This window comes from Suricata suricatta, chromosome 6 (genome assembly GCF_006229205.1).
Source record: "Suricata suricatta isolate VVHF042 chromosome 6, meerkat_22Aug2017_6uvM2_HiC, whole genome shotgun sequence".
Lineage (NCBI taxonomy): Eukaryota > Metazoa > Chordata > Mammalia > Carnivora > Herpestidae > Suricata > Suricata suricatta.
In genome coordinates, this window is record NC_043705.1 from 52,986,461 (window position 1) to 53,009,329 (window position 22,869).

At 35.0% G+C, this 22,869-nt stretch overlaps 2 protein-coding genes across 3 annotated transcripts in view; both read left to right on the forward strand.

The window, feature by feature from the left end:
- Positions 1-16,722, forward strand: part of POLK (DNA polymerase kappa) — a 73,023-nt gene extending 56,301 nt beyond the window's left edge. For both annotated transcript variants that reach the window (XM_029942448.1, XM_029942449.1), the window contains exons 8-15: positions 196-320; positions 1,613-1,779; positions 3,915-3,947; positions 10,398-10,494; positions 12,517-12,688; positions 14,559-15,506; positions 16,307-16,349; positions 16,544-16,722. In XM_029942448.1, the coding sequence (XP_029798308.1) occupies positions 196-320; positions 1,613-1,779; positions 3,915-3,947; positions 10,398-10,494; positions 12,517-12,688; positions 14,559-15,506; positions 16,307-16,349; positions 16,544-16,628 (1,670 nt within the window). In that variant the 3' untranslated portion in view covers positions 16,629-16,722. The remainder of the gene's footprint in view (positions 1-195; positions 321-1,612; positions 1,780-3,914; positions 3,948-10,397; positions 10,495-12,516; positions 12,689-14,558; positions 15,507-16,306; positions 16,350-16,543) is intronic.
- Positions 16,723-19,689: 2,967 nt separating this feature from the next.
- ANKDD1B (ankyrin repeat and death domain containing 1B) overlaps positions 19,690-22,869 on the forward strand; it is a 60,134-nt gene continuing 56,954 nt past the window's right edge. Inside the window, exon 1 of the mRNA XM_029941215.1 lies at positions 19,690-19,715. Coding sequence (XP_029797075.1) covers positions 19,690-19,715 — 26 coding nt within the window. The remainder of the gene's footprint in view (positions 19,716-22,869) is intronic.

The window sequence follows — 22,869 nt, forward strand, 5'->3', positions numbered from 1 at the left end:
CATCCTTCTCCTTTTGGGCTTCAACACTCTGATGACTTTTAAGAAGCACTCAATAATAGCAGAAATAAACCTATTAAGGGGTAAAAAAAAAATCATGTTAGATTTTTTGCACTCACCATTTTTTTTTCAGTATTATCACCACATATTTTAAAATCATATATGTCAACTTCTTCATCAGAGTGTTCTTCTTTTAAGGCATTGCCCCAAATACAATGTTAGCAAAAGTATGCAGTGATAAGAATAAACCAAATGGACAGTACCAAATTCTCCCTAATAGACAAGCTGTGATGGACTTCATCAAGGACTTACCCATTAGAAAGGTGAGATTTTATATAAAATTTATATATATTTTATTTACATAAATAAACATATATGTATTTATATAAGTATATTCAGAAGAGACACTACTTAGGATGGTAATAATCATTCTTTGCTGAAAAGTTCTAGGCCTATAGGTAACAAGCAAGAAGTAAAGTGGAGGATTGAATTTGGGCTTGAAAAAATCTTTGTTTGAAATCTTAAACTGAGGTTTAAGAAGCTTGTTTGCCAAAAAATTTTAAGAAGGTAATAGGTGAAAGACTTTTAAGTGTATTACTGCCAAGAACAACAGAAATAAAAAGAATACTTGGAAGAGACCTTCAACTGTAACTTAATATACTATCTTAATTCTAAAGTCTAGTTTGCCATCAGATTAATCCATATGATACTTCAGAGATTTAGAAATTTGTTTTTGACAAAAAAATACTTTATTTAATCTTTAAAATAGTAAAATGATCTCTTAATGTAACAGTGTGTGTTTTATTACTTTTTTACAGCTTATAGATTTTTCTCCCTATATATGCCTTTTTTAAAAAACACTTGGATTAGACACTATTTGATGTTTTCTCACTCAACATAATGTATAGGATTGGTTTTAAATAAACATTTTTCAATGCTCAGAGGAAAGGCTGTAATCAATATAGTGTACTATACCTGTTATTAGCCAAAAAGCCAAGAAGTGATTCAAAGAATATAATGTGTGATCACTAAATCGTTTAGAATATATAAGATGTAGCTATAAAGCAGTGTTTTCCAGTGTGGTTTTCAAGATATGACTAAATGTTCCATTAAAACAAGTTCTGGAGTAAAAGAACTTTGGAACATACCAGCTTTCACAACAGGTAATAGTACACTAAAGATTCATAAGGCATAGCTATAAAGCAGTATTTTCCAGTGTGTTTTTTAAGATATGAGTAGATGTTCCATTAAAACAAGTTCTGGGGTCAAAGAACTTTGGAACAGACCAGCTTTAGTGGGTCACAACAGATCACAGGGTATAAAGATTCATGTTTTCCTGTGTATTTTAAATGTGTTTATTTCACTATTTTCTATCTAAGCTTCTGTAACAGAACTCTTTTTTTAAAACTTTTTAAAATTACATGAAATTAAAAAGTTTTAATTTCCCTGGAACACTAGATGTGCCCAAAAATAATTAAAGCAGTTTTCTTGCATGATTTGAAGATAATCACATAATTCATAACTTTTATTGGGTATAAAATGCATAAGGAGGTTAAATATCTGTTCTTGCCTTAATGTAAAACTATGCTAATGATAAATATTGACTATTTTCTAGGTTTCTGGAATAGGACAAGTTACAGAGAAAATGTTAAAGGCCCTTGGAATCATTACTTGTACAGAACTCTACCAACAGAGGGCATTACTTTCTCTTCTTTTTTCTGAAACATCTTGGCATCATTTTCTTCATATTTCCCTGGGTCTAGGTTCAACACACCTGGCAAGGTATCTACATGGATAGTCATTGTGGTTTTTCTTTGTCATTTGCTGAAATAACGATATTAACCATTGACATGGAGGCTCTACGAATAGCATGTTTTAAAATTTTTGTAGGCTAGTTCATTCCAGAATATAATTTTTGAGTTAGAGTCAAAAGATTGGACCTGGGAAGAAAGGAAAAGAGGAACAAAGAATCACTCATTTGGCTTTGGCCACAGCAGTTGGAGAGCTAGATAAGAGGAATGATGAGTTACTTCTTTTCCGTACCTGCCTTTCAGTCTGAATTTTCTTGCCTTTTAGCGTGCCTTGTAAGCTTCTATTGAAAATCAATCACAATTATTTGTAAATAATGATAATGGTAGTCTGCTGAGGAAAGAAAGGTGGCTCATACTCCAGAATTTACCCCTTAAGCAACGAGATAATGATTCTTTGAAAGTCTGCATGAACTAACAACTATATTTCTTTTCTCTTCCAGATTTGTAAATAATTGACAGATTCATTCAATACTGAGTAATTACTTTGTTAGGTACTGTTCTAGGCACTAGGAAGAATAGTAGGACACAAGACAAACTCCTGCCTTCAAGGAGTTTACATAATAGTGTGGGAAACAGGAAGTAGCCAAATAAACAAATGAAGAAAGTAAGGCAGAGTAAGGGACTTGGGCATTAAGAGAGGGGGGTTGCAGCCATGATCCAGAGGCAGGGTCCTGACATAACCAGGCATGCAAAGATGTAGAAGAGGAAACAGCTAGAGAAGAAGCCCTACGATTCTTCCCTGCCACTCTTTTATCTTAGTCTTAAAAAGAAGCATTCTAGAGCTAAAGGGTACACTGTTGGGAGTGGGTGAAAGAAGGAATTTTAAAAAAGAATAGGAATTAACATTGGGCACTATTTTTATAATTTTGTCATCATCCTGTCAGCCTGCCCTCAGAATAACTCCTTTATATTCTTATCCTTAAAATAAAACAAAGCAGGAAGATTACTCAGGAGGCATATGAAAGAAGTTTGATAAAATAATTAAACCTGCTAAATCTTACAGACATTGCAGGTTGTGCATTCTCTCCATGCTCCTCATTCGTAAGCTCATAGTGAACTGACTTTGATCTTAAGTGGATATAATGAAAGATCAGAGAAGGAAATCACACTGCTATACCTAGTCTAGTAATTGAAGGTAATGGGAAATAAAACTTCCTTTTATAAGAATTATCCTCTTTGTATTTCCATAGTGCTTGAAAACAATATAGTCCTTGATATAACAGCATATATTAAACTGTGGTATTTAAAGATGCACCTTGAAGTGAAATTCATAGGTAATTTATGATAATATAAAATAGCAAATCTCCCTTCTCTTCTCTGTACATTCTCTATACCCCTACTCGGCTTTTCTTTTTAATCTGCAGTTCTTCTCATCTTTTAACATATTCCATATTTACTTCTGTATTTGTTTATTTGTCTCCCTCCCCTAAAATATGTTTCTTAAGGATAGGAACTTGGTTGTTTTGGTCATACCTATATACCCAATGCCTAGAACAGTGCCTTATTCCTAATAGGTTCATTCAGTATGTGAAGAACAAATAATCTACATGTCATTTCAGCTTTTTGGTTTCAATTACTCCTATCAGGACAGCTAGATGGTTTAGATTCCCAGTCATCCTATTGCTGTGTCCAAATTCTAACTGAGGTTCTACAGAGTAGTAAAAATGAGTAATAAGTAACTATAGGAGAGCAAAGTCAATATACTAGGCCAAAAGCTAGGTCACTGATATTTAATTACATATATTGTATAACTGCAAGCCATTATGCTACTTACTCCTATTCGTTTTTATAACTTATGGTTTTGATATCCAGGCTTTTAATAGAAGCAATTTATAATACCAATCTATTTTCAAGTTTATTCTCTTTGATAGATATAGACTGGATCCATTACACATATAAGCATAGTAGCATCTTATCTTTATACTTGGTTGACAATTTTATTTTGAGATTTAAAAACTCACTGTTTCTCATGGTATATAAATTTTAACAGAAAACATTACTGAGACCTTTAAATGGTAATTGATATATTAAATCCTCTTGGTTGACTAAACGGAACTGAGCCTTCTTTGAGAAAGCAAAGAAAACTTTTTTTTTTTTCATTTCAAGGGATGGAGAAAGGAAAAGCAGGAGCGTTGAGAGGTAATGTTTTGTTATTATTAATTGTTCATAATTCGTGTTCTTTTTAACTGATGTTTAATTCAGTAAAATATCGCTGACATAGAAAAGTCTGTTTGCAAACCACACGTTTTTCAGTAATTGACACTAGTAAACCTCCCAGTACAGTGCTTTATTACCTTTGCTTGCTGTTTTCTCAGTGGGGAAAAAATTTAACTGCAGTTAATTGTACAGTGTTGGGTTTGCTATTCAGTGAAAACCAAGCATTTTAGGATTCTAACTCTTAATTTCTAGCCTTGTTGATAAGAAAAATTATACTGAGTAGTTATTTATGAAGTTTAAGAAGGAACCATGGAAATTATTTCTGAAACTCTTCAAATATTGGTGAATTCACATAAGTGTCAAATAGTAAGATTGATGAAAGAGAGCTTAGAGGGGACCTAGTTCAAGTGGTTTATAATCTTGTCTGGCAGTCAAAGAAATCCTGAGGAGAGTTTATTGTTTGGGGAAGTATGTTATTGTTTGAAAAGTCCCTCAATTATCTCTCCTCCAAACACCAGAGTTCCACTGATAACATTTAAGAACCACTGGTCTAGTACAAAGTTGTGTTCGTTTTTCCACATATTATTATTATTATGTTTAAGCTTACGTATTTATTTTTAGTCATTTCTGCACCCAACATGGGGCTCAAACTCATGACCCCAGCATCAAGAGTCGCACCCTCTTCCAACTGAGCCAGCCGGGCACCCCTCACATATACTGTTTTTGATCAGAAAAGCTGAATGACTTTTACAAGACAACATATTCAGTAAATGAGTTTGATAAAAATTTCTGTTTTCAGCTGCGATTTACATAAAAGCAATCAAAGAAAAAGTGAGATAGTACTGTCCCATTTTTCTTCCATTTTGTCTTTTATTATTAAGAACATTACTTACTACACAAGAATATTAATATTAGCTAGTATTAATATTTCTTAAGAAAGGGTCAGCAGAATGGGAAAAGATATTTGCAAATGACAGATCCAACAAAGGCTTAGTATATAAAATATATAAAGAACTTAAAAAGTTCAACCCCCCAAAAATGAATAATCCAATTAAAAATGCAAAGAAGACATGAACAGACATTTTTCCAAAGAAGACATCCAGATGGCCAACAGACGCATGAAAAGATGCTCAACATCACTTGTCATCAGGGAAACACAAATCAAAAGTACAACGAGATATTACTTCACACCTGTCAGGATGGCTAAAATCAGCCATACAAGAAACAACAAATGTTGGGAAAGATTTGGAGAAAAGGTAACTTTCTTATACTGTTGGTGGGAGTGCAAACTGGTACAGCCACTGTGGAAAATAGTATGGAAGTTCCTCAAAAAGTTAAAAAATAGAACTACCCTATGGTCTAGCAATTGCACTACTGGGTATTTACCCAAAGAATACAAAAATACTAATTCAAAGAGATATATACACCCTGATGTTCACAGTAGCATTATCTATAGTGGCCAGATTATGGAAAGAGCCCAAATGTCCATCATCAGATGAATGGATAAAGATGTGGTATGCATGTACAATGGAATATAATTCAGCCGTAAAAAAGAATGAAAACTTTCTATTTGCAACAACATGGATGGAGCTAGAGAGTATAATGTTAAGAAAAAATAAGTCAGAGAAAGAAAATGCAATATGATTTCACTCATATGTGGAATTTAAGAAACAAAAATGAGCATAGGGGAAAAAGAGAGACAACCAAGAGACACTCTTTAAATTTTTTTTTAACATTTATTCAGTTTTGAGAGACAGAGCATGAGTGGGGAAAGGCCAAGAGGGAGACAAGAATCAGAAGCAGGCTCCGGGCTCTGGGCTGATAGCTGACGTGTGGCTTGAACTCACGAACAGTGAAATCATGACCTGAGCCCAAGTAGATCACTTAACTGACTGAGCCACCAGGCACCTCTAAACACTCTTAACTGTAGAGAACAAACTGAAGTTACCAGAGGGGAGGCGGGCGGGCAGACGGGTTAAATAAGTGGTGGGAATTAAAGAGTACCCATGTTGTGATGAACATCAGATTTTGTATGGAAGTGTTGAATCACTGTATTGTACACCTAAAATTAATATTAAACTGTTAACGAATTGGAATTTAAATAAAAACCTAAAAAAAATAAGTAAAAGAATCTACACAGTGGAAGGATGGAGGGAGAAAGGGCCAGTAAACCAATAGGAAAAAATGAAGAAAGATCTAGTTACTTAACAGAGAAAGAAGTACAAATCCTCTTAAATCATTGAACATTTTCCCAATCTTCATTATAGTTTAAGAAATACAGATTGAAGGTTCTCTGAGAAAGCCTTTTTCACCAATGGGTTGGCAAAGATACTCTTTTGGCAAGACTATGGGAGTAAAATAGTTATAAACTCTGGAGGGAGTGTACTGATTTCTTATTGGTCCTATAACAAATGACCACAGATTTAGTGGCTTAAAACAACACAGGTTTATTCTTTCATAGTTCTGAAGGTCAGGAGTCCTGAAATTAAGGTGTTAACAGAGTTGCATGCTTTCTAAAGGTCCAGGGGAGGGTCCATTTCCTTGCCAAAAGCTTCTAAAGGCTGCTTGCATTCTTTGACTCATCGTTCATCTTCAGACCTAACATCTTGTCTTTCTGTGACTCACCCTCCTGCCTTCTTCTTATGGGAACCCTTGGGGTTACATTGGACCCACCTGGACATCTTAGGATACTCTCCCTATCTTAATCACACCTGCAAAGTATCTTTTATCATGCAATGTACTGGGTTCCAAGAGATTAGGATTCGGACATCTTAGGAAACTATTATTTTGCCTACCACAGGGGTCAAGTATTTTGGCAATGGCTTTTAAAATCACAGATCTGCATGTACTTTGATCCCACAGTTCCTTTTCTAGGAATTCATTCCACATATGTAATCATATGTCATTTTACATGTATATAAGGTTATTTATTATATTTTTTATGATAGTAAAAGATAGAAAGTAATTTAAATATCTAAAAATAGTGGTTTGGTTCAATGATCTTAAATCATTAAATTAGAATATTAGGCTGCCATACCAAAATGAGGGAATTATTCATTTATAAGAAAATCTCACCACGATGAATTGAAAAGATACTAAACAATGTGTCTAATATTCTACTGTTTATGTAAAAAATGAAGAGAAAATATTTACTTATTTGCTTATACGTAGAATATTCTGGAGACATTTAAATGAATAGGAAGCTGAAAACATTGGTTGGTGGAGAACTGGGTAGTTGGATTAGAGTAAGAAGAGGGACTCTTCACTGAATAGTTCTCTGCTCAGGGTTTTTAACTCATTACCCTGATCTCTCTTTAGCATCTTCCTCTTTTATGTTAATATGACCCCTTGCCTACTTTCAGTACTCTTGTGCAGATGAATTCAAATATCTGCATTTAATATCATCTGCGCTCCATTTCCAGTTGTCTGTTAGACCAACTCTTACTGAGATGCCAGGAACAATCCCCTTAAATCTACTTAAAAATACTTCTGTTCCAAAAAATACACAATAATTGAAATAATGTTCTCATATATACTTTGTTAAGATAACCCTCACTAGCATATATCATGTATATCATGATGTGTCGTAAGTTCTGAGGGCATTATTATAATCTGTTGGTGACAGAATCAACTTTTTAAAAATTCCAGTGTAGTTAACATATAATGTTATATTAGCTTTATGTGTATAATGTAGTGATCCAACAGTTCCTTATATTGTTCAGTCCTCATCAAGATAAGTATACTCTTAATCCTGTTCACCTATTTCATCCATCACCCTAACCACCTCCTCTCTGGGAACTGTTTGTTCTCTATAGATAAAAGAGTCTGGGGTTTTTTGTTTGTCTCCTTTTTTTTTCCTTTGTTTATTTGTTTTGTTTTTTAAATTCCATTTTGAGTGAAATCATATGGTTTTTGTCTTTCTCTGCCTGGTTTATTTGCTTAGCATTATAAACTCTAGATCCATCTGTGTCATTGCAAATGGCAAGATTTTATTCTTTTATATGGCTCAATAATGTTCCACACATATACATATACATATACATATACATATACATATACATACATACCATATCTTCTTTATCCATTCATCTGTCAGTGGATACTTGAGTCACTCCCATAATTAGACTATTACAAATAAGGCTGCAATAAATGTAAGGCTGCATATGTCCCTTCAAATTAGTGTTTCCAAATTCTTTGGGTAAATACCTAGTAGTGTGATTATTGGATCATAGGTAGTTCTATATTTAAATTTTTGAGGAACCTCTATACTATTTTTCACAGTGGCTGTATAGTTTGCATTCCCACAATAGTGCAAGAGGGTCACCTTTTTCCACATCCTTGCTAACAGTTGTTGTTTCTAGTGTTTTGATTTTTAGCCATTCTGACACGTGTGAAGTTATATCTCATTGTTTTGATTTGTAATTTCCTGTTGATGAATGGTATTGAGCATATTTTCATGTGTCTGTTGGCCATCTGGATGCCTTCTTTGAAGAAATGTCTGTCCATGGCTTCTCTCCATTTTTTATTGGATCATATGAGGGTTGTTATTTAGTTGTATCAGTTCTTGATATATTTTGGGTACTAACTCTTTATCAGATATGTCATTTTGCAAATATCTTCTCCTATTCAGTAGGTTGTCTTTCAGTTTTGTTGGTTTCCTTTGTTGTGCAGAAGCTTTTTATTTTGATGTAGTCCCTTCCAATAGTTTATTTTGGCTTTTGTTTTCCTTGCTTCTGGAGACATATCTAGAAAGATGTTGTTATGGCCAATGTCAGATAAATTAATGCCTGTTCTCTATTCTAGGATTTTTATGGTTTCAGGTCTCACATTTAGGTCCTTAATCCATTTTGAGTTTAATTTTGTGTATGCTGTAACAAAATGGTCCAGTTCAATTCTTTTGCATGTAGCTGTACAGTTTTCTCAACATTATTTGTTAAAGAGACTATCTTATTCCCATTGCATAATCTTGCCTCCTTCGTCAAGTTTATTTCTGGGATTTGTATTTTGTTCCATTGATCTATGTGTCCGTTTTTGTCCCAGTACCATACTGTTTTGATTACTATAGCTTTGTAGTATAACTTGAAAGCTTTGCTTTGCTTTTTGGAGATTGCTTTGGCTATTCAGGGTCTTTTGGGGCTCCATACAAATTTTAGGATTGTTCTATTTCTGTGAAAAATACTGTTGGTATTTTGACAGGGATCACGTTTATTCTGTAGATTGCTTTGGGTAGTATAGACATTTTAACAATATTGGTTCTTCCTATCCATGTACATGGAATGTCTTTCCACTTCTTTGTGTTGTCTTCAATTTCTTTTACCAGTGTTTTATAGTTTTCAGAATACAGGTCTTTCACCTATTTGATATAGTTTATACTTAGGTATTTATTATTTTCAGTACATCGTAAATGGAAGGTTTTTTTAATTTGTTTTTCTGTGGCTTCATAATTAATGTATAGAAGTGCATTGGATTTATGTACATTGATTTTGTATCCTGCCACCTTACTGAACTTATTTATCAGTTCTAGTAGTTCTTTGTGGAGTCTTACAGGTTTTTATATATATATATATATCATGTCATCTGCAAATAGTGAAAAGATTGACTTCTTACCAATTTGGATGCCTTTTTGTTGTCTGATAGCTGTGGCTAGGACTTCTAGTCACATGTGGAATAAAAGTGGTGCGCGTGGACATCCTTGTCGTGTACCTGACCTCAGAGGAAGGCTCTCAGTTCTTCCCTACAGGGTATGATGTTAGTATGGGTTTTTCATGTAAGGCATTTTTATGTTGAGATATGTCTCCTCTAAACCTACTTAAATTTTTTTTTAATGTTTTATTTATTTTTGAGAGAGAAAGAGACAGAGAGCAAACGGGGGGGAGGGTGGTGGGCGTCAGAGAGAGACAAACAAACACCCAGAATCAGAAGCAGGCTCCAGGCTCTGAGCTGTCAACGCAGAGCCCAACACGGGGCTCGATCCCACAAACCGTCATCATGACCCAAGCCAGTCAGCCGCTAAACCGACTGAACCACCCAGGCGCCTCTCTAAACCTACTTTATTGAGGTTTGTTTTTTTTTTAATCATGAGTAGATGTCATACTTTGTGAAATGCTTTTTCTGCAGATATTGAAATGATCATACAGTTTTTATCCTTTCTCTTATTGTTGTGGTATATCAGACTTGAATCTGCTTTTTAAAAAACTATTGTAGGTAAAGTAAATGCACCTTTGCTAATCAGTTCATATATAAATGATCTCCCATCATTCAGGTAGATCTTAATGTTTTTACTTAATTATAGCTTAGTTCATCTGAAAATTTGTTTTGTACGGCAGAGGAATATAACCTAATGCCAGGCTCATTTAAACATACTATAATCATTCCTAAATTATCCTGAATTACAGTTTAGTTTGTGCACCAAAATCATTCTTGTCTTTCTAGGACATTCAATGAGATGAGTAGAGCAGAAGAACAGTATAGCTTGTGCCAGGAACTTTGCAGTGAACTTGCTCAAGATCTGCAGAAAGAAGGACTAAAGGTACTTTATTTTGATGTAGTATTCTTAGATTTAAAAATTTTTTAAATACTACCTTAAAGGAAGAGTTAGATTTTGCATTTGAGAACAAATTGAGAAACCTTAGAAAAGAGTATCCCCAATAGAGACAAATTCAGTTCTGACCCATAATTGAGGCCTATGATAAGATCATTCAATGAAGAAGCAACTTACGAGGGTGGGCTGGCTTCAGTATAATTCTAGAGTTTATACTACTTGAGGAGTACATTTGAATAAGTTCAAAATCAGAGTTATAATGCCATTAGAGAATAAAGCAAAGATAATGATTTTCCTAGAACTGTATTTACTTATTTTAAATGTCTTTCCAATCATCCTTTAATGTTTTCCTCAGGTAGACAGTAATTTTCTAGAATAGGTGTTTTGTTTCAGTTCTCTAATTCCAGATAACTTAACATTTTGAGAACAAACCCTGGAAGGCCTTGAATTTCTATTTTATAATCTTCACTCAACAATAGTCCATATTTAGTATTTTTCCAAACTCTCAAACCACAGGTGGTGTTATTACAAAGTGTAGCACAGAGGTATTCAAAAGTTATTACCAAAAGAAAACCCCAAAACAACAAAGGTTATTACAAAGAATGGGGTATCTATATATGTACAGTATATATCTTATAATCCTTCTCTATCATACCTGAGCATGAAGAGAATTGTTTTTTTTTTAAGTTTTAATAAACCAGTAATTTTATTTTATTTATTTTTATTTTTTAATTTTTTTGATGTTTTATTTACTTTTAAGACAGAGAGAGACATAGCATGAGAGGGGGAGGGGCAGAGAGACAGGGAGACACAGAATCCGAAGCGGGCTCCAGGCTCTGAGCTGTCAGCACAGAGCCCGATGCGGGGCTCAAACCCACAAACGTGAGATCATAACCTGAGCCAAAGTCGGAGGCTTAACTGACTGAGCCACCCAGGCGCCCCTAAACCAGTAATTTTAGAATCATCTCAGATTTATAAGAAAAGTAGCAAAGATAATTTAGAGAGTTCTGATAAACCCAGTTTCCCTCATTATTAAAATCTTCTATTATCATAGCTATATTATTACAGAACATTTGTCAAATCTAAGAAACTTCTGTTAGCACATTTCTGTTGGCTAAACTCCAGATATTATTTGAATTTTACCTGTTTTCCCATTAAAGTCCTCTTTGTGTTCCAGGATTTAGTCCAGGGAACCACACTGTGTTTAGTTGTTGTGTCTCCCAATCTCCTCTAATCTATGACTATTTCTCAGTAATTCCTTGTTTTCCATGACCTTGACAGTCTTAAGGAGTATTGGCCGGGTATCCTGTAAGATAACTTTCCATCTAGGTTTAGGTGATGTTCTTCTAATGATTAGACTGGGCTTATGAATTTTTAAAAAGAATACTATAGATGAATTGTCCTCATTACATCCTATCAAGGTATATGATAACTATAAGGTATCATAAATAATACTAACCTTTGTCACCTGGTTAAGTTAATGTTTGCTAGGCTTCTCCACTGTGAAGTTACCATTTTTCCCTTTCCATACTCTATTCTTTGGATGTGAGTTAATAAGTCAACCCACACTCAGAACCTCCAGGGGGTAATAAAATATACGTAACATAGAGTTCACCATTTTAACCATGTTTAAGTTACATTTCTGTCATATTAAGTTCATTCATACTATGCAATCATCACCACTGTTAATCTCTAGAGTTTTTTCATTATCCCACACTGAAACTCTGTACCCATTAAATAGTAACTCTGAAGGGAAGTCTTATGTGCAAATGGTTTAGCATAGTATCTGGCATACAGTAGGCACACTATAAGTGTGAGGGAAGTAATAATTATTGGCTAAAATGTATTTGTAGATTATTCTTTTTAGCTTATTTAGATTTCATTACCATATTTCATAATTAATTGATTATACTTCTTTATTATGTATAATAAGAGATCTTTCTGAATTTTTGTAACTTTTTTTCTAGAAATTAGAAAGCCTAATGTAACTATATATTCTGTTTGTTTCAGGGTAGAACTGTTACCATTAAACTGAAGAATGTAAATTTTGAAGTAAAAACTCGTGCATTTACAGTTTCATCTGTTGTTTCTACTGCAGAAGAAATATTTGCTATTGCTAAAGAATTGCTAAGAACAGAAATTGATGCCGATTTTCCACATCCCTTGAGATTAAGACTTATGGGTATGATTTATCTTGTTTTTCCTTGAATCTGCTAGACTTTCTCAAATAAATTAACTTGAGAAATAGTCTCTCCTTCGTTTTGTTTCTTAAACCTCTTTAGGAGTTTGTACGTATGCTGTCATTTTTCTTAATTTTTAGAACCTGATGTATGTGGAACAGTGCTCATTAATTTAATCCCTATAAGAACCAAATAAAGTTGTTCTTTTCCCTACTACTTACTGAAATCTTTCAGGCTAAGTAGGTTTCAAAATTTTAAACTTTTCAGATTTTATGAAAGCAAATTTAGTGCCTATTGAGTATATTATGTAATATTCTTTTGGTATCTGAGGCACCACCTTATTATAAACACATTGATATTTTTGTAGCAAAACAAAATATTCACACTAGGTTAACACACTTGGTTTGGAAACAAACCAAGTTTCCAGGGTGAAGAAAGAGGGAGGATGTATATGGACAAGCACTCAAATGCCAACTTTACTGCTAGGAGTGGATCATTAGCCATGTCATGTATGAAAGATAGCACACACTTGAAATTGATTGAATAAAGTATGTTAAAGAGCTAAAGAGCCGGGGCACCTGGGTGGTCCAGTCGGTTAAGCTTCCATCTTCAGCTCAGGTCACCATCTCATGATTTGGGAGTTCAAGCCCCTGCCTGGGGCTCCACACTGACAGTGCAGAACCTGCTTGGGTTTCCCTCTGTCTCTCTCCCTCCTTCTGACTCTTTTGTGCTTGCTTGCTCGCTCTTTCTCTCTCTTTCAAAATAAATAAATGAATAAATAAACTATTTTTAAAAAGCTAAAGAGCAGATGTTTATAACAGCATCATTCATAATTGCCAAAATTGGAAACAACAAAAATGCACATAAAAAGACATGGAGGAATCTTAAACGTAAATTATATTATTATATTACACATATTACCTTATTAAACAAAAGAAGCCAATTTGAAAAAGTTAAATACTGTTTGATTCAAACTGTATGAGACCCGGAAAAGACAAAACTGGAGACAGTGAAAAAATTAGTGGATGTCAAGGGTTACGGGTGGGGCAAGGATGAACAGAATTAGCACAGAGGACTCTTAGGGCAGTGAAATTATTGTTTGATGCTATAATGGTGGATACATATCATTAAACACTTGTCAAAATCCACAGGATGTACAACACCAGGAATGAACCTAATGTAATTATGAACTTTGAGTGTTAATGTTGTGTCAGTGTAGGTCCATTGGTCGTAAAAAATGTACCACTCTGGTGCGAGATGTCACTTGGAGGAGGCTGTGCATGGTGTGGGCAGAGGATATGTAGGAACCCTGTACTTTCTGCTCACTAAAGAGCTAAAGAGTTTTGTGAAACTGATTCCAACTAGTTAGTTGTTATTTTTTTTTTTTAATTTTAATGTTTATTCAATTTTTGAGAGAGTACAAGTGGGGGAGGGGCAGAGAGAGAGGGAGACACAGAATCCGAAGCAGGGTCCATGTTCCAGCTGTCAGCATTAGTGCCCAATGTGGGGCTTGAACCCACACACTGTGAGATCATGACCTGAGCCGAAGTCAGAGGCTTAACCCCTCATGTGCCTCAGTTAGTTGGTATTTAATGGTATTTTATGTCAGATGTTAACTGAGAGACTTATATAATCATGCCAACTCCAAACAGATCCTATTTAGTGAGATCCAGTTTTATAAAAGAAAAGTAAATTTCATGATAAGTACCAGTTTTGAAAACACATCCTTTAATTCAGAAAATATGCAGTATTGCTTATTATTTTTCTCTAAACAGCCTTTTGTATATGTGTCACAACAATATTATGTAAAATATTATTATGCATTATGAGTGAATTGGCTTTAAGAAATTAATTATGGTTGGTTTCATTTAGGTGTACGGTTATCTGGCTTTCCCAGTGAAGAAGAAAAGAAACACCAACAAAGGAGCATTATTGGCTTCTTACAGGCTGGAAACCACACTCTGTCAGCTCCTGGGGATATGCCAGAGAAAACTGACAAAGATCAGTTTCTAAAACCTCTAGAAATGTCTCAGAAGAAGAGCTTCTTTGATACAAAGCGATCAGAAAGGAAATGGGGCCAACAAGACAAATTTAAATGTGATACTGTGGATGCACAAAGTTTACAGACATCACATTCATTCCAAGTTTTAAAGAAGATGAATGAGAATTTAGAAACATCGGAGAATTCAAATAAGCCTCAGATATTTACCTGTCCCATTTGCTTTAGGGAGCAAGGAAGCATCAGTCTGGAAGCCTTTAATAAACATGTAGATGCCTGTCTTGATGGACCTTCAACTAGTGAAAACTCTAAAATGTTCTCATGCTCACATGCTGCTTCTGCAGAAGTTAACATGAAAGAAAATGTACATCATTCTTTTTCACTCCGTGAGAAGCAGGATTATGAAACCCATCAGAAGAATTCAGAAATCAACTCAGTAGATTATGTAGAGCTAGTAGAGACTAAAGGTAACCCCCCTAAAGCAGAAAGTATAGGTGCTTTAAGTGATAAGCACAGCCAGGAGGAATGTGCTGGTCTTCCAAGCAAATCGTTTAATACTGAGCAACATTGTCAGAATTCTTCCTCTGCTGTTTCACTGGAAGATATGGGGTCATCAAGTCAGCAAGAATGCCCCCAGCCTTATTTACCTGAAGTGGTAACAGCCCAACCTCTAGTTTGTCCTGTTTGTAACCTGGAACAAAAGACTTCAGATCTTACCCTGTTCAATGTGCATGTGGATGTGTGCTTAAATAAAGGCATTATCCAGGAACTGAGAAAGGATAATCTAGCTAACCAGCCCCCAGAAAGCACCAAAAGTACCCGTGAGTTTGTAGTCATTTTAAAGAACTTGATTATCTAGGAATGTTTTATTGAAATTGAGATTGTTGTTAAATATGAGGCATATACAATTAAAGGGATAGCTTGTGTATGCTGCCATTTAGGAAAATGCTATTAACCTTCTTAGCATAGGTTAGAATTAACTGAAGCCAATTGGTTTTGAATTTTGGGAAAACTCTTTTTGTGGCTTGATTTAGCATAGGACGAACTCAAAAGTTTAGGAAGTTAAGTGACCTAATCAAAAAATGAGATTCCTATAGAATGAGTAAGTATAGAGATAAAAGGTACAGCATAAGGGATATGGTTACTGGTATTATAATCACACTAGATGGTGACAGATAATTGCTCCATTTGTGGTGAGCACAGGATATCTTGTAACTTGTTGAATCACTGTGTTGTATGCCTGAAACAGATGTAACATTGTGTGTCAGTTATACTTCAATTAAAAAAAGAAAGAAATTCCTTCAGAGAACTTTTGCCAAGGCACAGTGATGAATTAACTATAATCACACAGCCAGACAGCCTTTCTTTAAGTTGTCTTTTGGTAGTCTGAGTCTACCCCAACTTCAAAAATAAAATTAAGTGTATACTAATAAAATAAGTAAATCACAAAAAAAAATGATGCTCTAAAGTTAGTTTCTGGTATGTCTAAATATGAATTATGTAGTATTAGGAAGTTTTTATTATCTTTAATTGGTCAGCTTTAACTCTAGCTTTTTATACAGCTTTATATTTATTTCATATTGTTCATTATGGAATTTCTTGACTTTTCTTTCCTCTAAAGATACCTCAGGAAAAGTACAAAAGACTGCAACAAAAACAAAAAGGTATGGCTAATTTGAGCTTTTAACAAAGCTGGCTTAAGGTGTTAAGTTTAAAATTGTTATATTCTGAGGTCTAATTTTTAGGAAATGTTAAAATTTGCTCTTATAAATCAAGTAAAATTTTAAAAATCAATGATTTGCAAAACATTTAAAAAGTATCTTCCTGCATTTTAATTCCATGTTCTTTTGTATTCCAGGCCAGGATTGATGACAAAGTACTCATCGTCAAAGAAAATAAAACCAAACAATCCCAGACATACACTTGATATATTTTTTAAATGAACATTGAGCATTTTATTCTTACTTGAAACTTATTATTTTATAATAATTGAATCTCTTGTTCTTCATTAAGTTTACAGCTTCATTTAGTGAAAGACAAGTGCAATAATCCCTTCCCAAATGACATTTCCTTTATATGAATTTGGAATAAGTACTTCTTTACACATTTTAGATAACCAGGACAATTTCACTTATATTATACATCAGTCAGAAATCAGTCCTGTTAGAGATCATTTTAAAATGAGAAATAAGGAATGGAATCAGAAAGTGATTTGTTTTTTAATTATGTTTTATAATAAATATAAAAACATTTATAAGGGCTCTCAGAGGTTCTCACAAACCTATTTTAGCATAAGAATATTTCAGCACTTACCCACTTTGTTGGCACTGGATTGCTGTATTTGATTTTAGTAACTTCTGCAACTTTGTATATTCATAGTTTATCTCCTAATATATTCAAATACCTCGTGAACATTCATAATTAAAATTTATCCTAAGTTCTATGAAGAATATTAGCTTGGCAGAACAAGCATGAAGGTTTTGTTATCTTGAGGAAAATAGTATCACAATATTATCTTCTGTGTTAAAAGAATTCTTTAAATTTGAATATTCCTTTGATTTTTTTTATTAGAATTCCTTTAACTTATGAATAAGCATGTGATTTACTTTAAAAATATTTAGTGTAAGATTCAAGGTGTTAAGTTTTATATAGGACTTTTAAATGGTGGTATTTCATTTCTCGACAGTTATGTTTATACTTTACACAGATCTATGAAAAAGTACAAATTGTACACTCACTATTTTTATTATAACCCTTTAGAAGTGTGTAATTCAAAAGATTAATGTGTATTTAAACCTCTCATTCATCTTAGTTATATTTCTATCATATTTTTATTAATATTCATGAAAGAAGATAGCTTAGTAGTGATTAGCAGTTACTCCAAATACTTTTGTGCTATTAATACAATTTGTTTTTAAAAAAATAATTATTTAATTGAAACATGAAGATGGAAGCCATTTTCTATTACTCCTTTAAGGAACTGAGTCTTTTGTTTGTTATATTTTTGTTGTCTCTTTTCTGATTTTTCATATTTCATAGCACATTATCTGAATTTATAAAGAAATAATATTTTAAGAATAGGTTAAATTAGAATCTCCTACGGCTTTTTGCCAAAGTGGTAACTTGACTTTAAATTACTAGATTATTATATTTATTATCATGCCAGTCTCGGGCCTAATATTATCATATGCTATGGCAAGTTCAGAGTTCTTGATTATGTGATTTATTTATCTAAATTCTGTACAAAATTAAGTTTAGTGAAGAACTGACTTAATGTCTTGAAAAGTTAAGAACATCATATTTTGTTATTACCTTACCTCAGATTTATTTTTTACTGTGTTTTCAACTTTAAATATGAGATTAGTTTCAGCTACATGTTTCATTTAATTGAATGTTATCATTTAGTAATATTTAATAATAATTTAAAATAAAACTGGAAGTGTTTCATTGGCCAATAAAAAATGGTTTTCTTACTTTTCTACTCTTTTCTCACTGCTGATTCTTTGTCTTTCGTTCTCTTTGCTCAAAATTGCCTACACATTCTTTTCTATCTTTTTAATCTAATGTATCCAACTTAATTTTTTCTTACTATGATTTTGCTTTGGGGTATTTTTAGGAAATACAGCAAAACTACAAAGAATAAGCACCTATGATCTTATGTACTTACAGGGTCAGAACATAAGGCGCCACCTGAGAGAACATATTTGCGACACATTTCACTGGCCCAAAACCAGTATCCAGAATATAATCCAGAAGGTATAAATAGCTCCTCTGTATTAAAAAGAAAAAGACAGGTAGCCAATAGAAGTTTGGACAAAAGATGTTAAATGTCACTTTACATAGAAAGAAATCCAAATGGCCAGGAAACATGAAAACTTCTCAGCCATTTTAGAAATAGGGAAATGAAAAATAAAACCACACAGAGGTATCATTACATCCCTACCAGATTCACAAAAATGAAAAGATCCAATGCTGTTAAGTTTTGGTGATGTTGTAGAGCAATGTAAACTCTACTTTTGAAAACAATCACTTTGGAAAACAATTACCCTTCTTCAGTAAGTTTGAAGGTGTGTACACTTAACAACCCAGCAACTGCACTCCTAAATAAGCACCTTTGTTAGTTATCTTCCATTTGCCCTCCAGATTTACTCTTGGCCCTTGACCATGCTTTTGTCCAGTAAGGGACCATGGCAACGGGGAAACCACTATAGGAGAGATCTCAGGGAGGAAAGATGAAGTTGGGTATTTATTCCCACATATATCTTTTTGTAGGATCATCTTGAGCAAGTTAGGTCCCTTGACCAAAGGTAACAACTGTTCTTTTGTGGGGTGTTTTTTGTTTTTTATTTTAATGTTGTTTGTTTATTTTGAGAGAGAGTACAAGTAAGGGAGGGACAGAGACAGACAGACACACAGAGGCTCCAAAGCAGGCTCTGTGCTGAGTGTGCAGAGAGCCCAGTGCGGGGCTCAAACTCACGAACCATGAGATCACTACCTGAGCTGAAGTTGGATGCTCAGCTGACTGAGCCACCCAAGTGCCCCTAGGACACAACTTCTTTATACTGACCTCTCTGCTCTCTTTAGTTTCTGATACTCTTTTCCTTCCCTCATCCCTTCAGCCCTGGGGGTGGCAACAGAGCCTTGCTCTTAGTTACTTACTGCAGTATCTTTTGTGATTTCCCCACACCTTTATAAATGGTCCTTAAATTCATCTGAAAATACAAATGTTTTTCCTTCCAGAGCCCTAACTGACACCATGTCTTGGGGAAAATGTTGAACATGTTCCTTAGGAAGTATGTATATGAATGCTCCTAATGTGGTAGGGTTCCCTCCCTAAGGAAAACAAAACAAAACAAAAAAACCTCAAGGCAACCTGGCTATACGTGTTCATGACAACAACCCTCATGACCTTGTAACATGAGACCACGTAATCAGACTACATGTTTGTGTGTTACGTATATAGGAGACAAAGAAGTAACAAATATATTTTAAAAACTACGCCACATGACGTTTGCGGCTCAGTTCTTCAGGTACGAACCCAACTGAGTGGTGCCGCTGGCATGAAGAAAGTTGCCTCCTGGAAAGAAAAGCCTCGATATCAAATTCTGTACGAGCATCCTGCTACACTAGCAGCACTGTAATAGCTAGAAATGGAAAATAAACCAAATATTAATTTAATACTACCATTGTTTATTCATGTCTATTCAAATAGTAGAATTCTACACAGTGATAACAATAAAGGCAGTAAGCCGAAAGCAGATGAATATCACAAACAATCTGGAGTAAAAGAAGTAAGTCATAGATGCCAAGTCATGACATCCCGTCAGCATGAATATATTTGTGAATAGTAAAAAAAGTTAAAACTATGGTGTTAAGGACTTAGCCATATGAGATCAGGTTATTAAGAAAAGCATGTATGTTGTTGTCCTGAAAGTTAGAATAATGGTTTCTTCTCTAGGGAAGTGTGATTGGGGAGTGGTACGTAGAGCTGCTCGGATACTAACTGTTCTATTTTGGTTGATTGCATGGAGGTTTACTTTAAAAATACTCTTTAGGGGCACCTGGGTGGCTCAGTAGGTTGAGCGTCTGACTCTTGATTTCGACTCAGATCATGATTTCACAGTTTGTGGGGTTGAGTCCCGCATCAGGCTCTGTGCTGACGGCATAGAGCCTGCATGGATTTGCTCTCCTCTCTGTCTGCCCCTTCCCCTGCTTCTCTCTCTCTCTCTCAAAATAAAATTCCTTAAACTGTGCATATATATTTTATACACTCTTGTTCATATGTGACCCAAATCATAATGAGAAGCCAATTCACAAAGTTCCTGAAAATTTAACCACTTGCTCTTGCAAGCCAGTACAAGCTAGCTCCCACATATCATTATCCTTGATACCCTCCAATCAGGTTTGGCATTCAAGGCCAATCAAGTTGGACTCCATAGCTTAGAGTTTCCTGAATAGACGCAACTGTTTCTCCCCTCTCGTATGGTGCTTGCTCCCTCCGTCTTGAATGTGCTTCCTGAATGTGCCTTTGCTTGCTCCCTCCATTCACAACTACTCATCTTTCAATTCAGTCCAGGGGGTGCCTTTGGGAGAGAGCCCTGTCCTCTAGAAAAGTTGATCAGTTGTTTCTTTGTGCTTCTCTCTCTCTATGAGGACACTGAAACATTCTTTGCTATGGTTTTGCTGTGGTCTTGCCCCACTAGATTACAGGCTGCTAGATATTCTAGGCTGTCTTCACTGATATCTGAATTCTAGGTGTGAAGTATATGGCCTGGCACTTAGTGTTACTACCATTTGATGACCTATAAATGAATAAAGTTTGTAACCAAAGAGTAGTGTCTTTTACTATCTTAACTGATTTTCCTCTGGGAAGACAGGTGGCTGATTTACGTGTCTGCACTCAAGCTGGGCTCTCAGGGATGCACCTTCCAGAAGGAATTGTATTTCTTTCCCTTTATTGGACAATGGCTTGCTTTATAATGTTATATTACTGTGGCCTTTTGGGTGGCTTCGAAGTATTTGGAAGAAGGCTCCAAATATTACTATTAACCTAAGGCTAAAGAAATGCTTTTTGAGGAAATACTTCATTTTGAAAACCATAGTTGGTGCCTAGTGCTGATTTTTTAAAAAGTAATACTCCATTTTGAAAAATGGTAATAGATTTGAACATACCTGGTGCTGGTAGGCTTTTAGAGAACTTCACAGAGCAATGGTATTTATTTCCATGGAACAAAAACTGTTCTTTTGTTGTAAAATTCAAGGATAACCACTTTTGCTTTGTAATGCAGAGCAAAACAGTTGGATTAAGAGTTGTTCAAGAAAAACTCAAATGCTATTATGGTGAGTGAGGCAAATATTCCATTTGTTAAACAAACCATAATATTGAACTGTTCTTACAAATGGGATGTAATTTCTAATTGTTGCTCAGAGAGCCAGAAGATAATTCAGAGGCAAATAGTGTTAACGTTTTACTTCTAACCCCAGTCCCTTTTTATTATGATTTCAAACTCATAATACATTCATATACAGAGGCACCTGAGTGGCTCAGTCGGTTAAGCGTCAGGCTTCAGGTCACGATCTCACCGTTTGTGGGTTTGAGCTCCATATCGGGCTCTGTGCTGACAGCTAGCTCAGAGCCTGGAGCCCGCTTCAGATTCTGTGTCTCCTTCCCTCTCTGACCCTCCCCTGCTCATGCTATCTGTCTCTGTCTCTCAAAAAATAAAATTAAAAGCATTAAAAAAATACATTCATATACATAGATATACATACATTATATATGTGTACACACACACACACACAACCCCTACCAAACCCTTGTCTGTTGAAATCTATCTACCCTTGTAGAACCCTTGAAAATTTCCACTTCTTTACATTTTTTTTTCATTAGTTTATTTCTCTTTAAATCGTCTTGTGCATTTTTATAGACAATGCTCTCCTAATATTCTTAAGTGTGTGTGTGTGTGTGTGTGTGTGTGTGTGTGTACATGTAAAAGGTGGGCCAGTTCTGGGGTCAGATCCAGTTCTGTTCTATGAGAACTTAATTTGTTTTTCCACACCTAGAATATGCTAATCTTCCAACTGGATTTCTGAAACCAACCACAGGTGTGAGATGTGCCATTGCTTTATTTCGTTTTGTAACCTGTTGAATCCGTTGGGCTTCGGTGCTGTAGATTCAGGGCAGAGATCCTGGTTGTCCTTCAATATTCTGTTTTTCTTCACAGAAATTTAGCTAGAATTTTAGCTAGGCACATTTTTGCCCTGAATAGATTACTGTATTTGACCAATTATTTTATATATCACTAAGAAATAATATCCAAGACGGGAGTCCAAGAGATCACGACTGCATTAAAATGAGATACCAAGGTTTCTATACCTGCAGAGAAGAAATTGAGAGACTTACTTTGTTCAAAAGAAAATTCTGGAAGCCCATTTAGGAGTGATTTAATATTGAAGCTCTAAGAGTGCTGGTTACAAATCCAGCCTCGACATTTCTCCCAGTCGTGAGGACTGAAGTGTGTGAGTTGGGCGTTCTCTCCGCGCGCGTGTTCACCTGAGCTACAACCCAATCCTGCGACGGCGCAGGCCGCACCCGCCGGCGGACCCTCCCAGGCGGCCGCGCCGGGCACAGGGCAGGAAAACGCGGGCCAGCGGCTCCGGGACCGCCCGGGACCGAGAGCCAGAGAG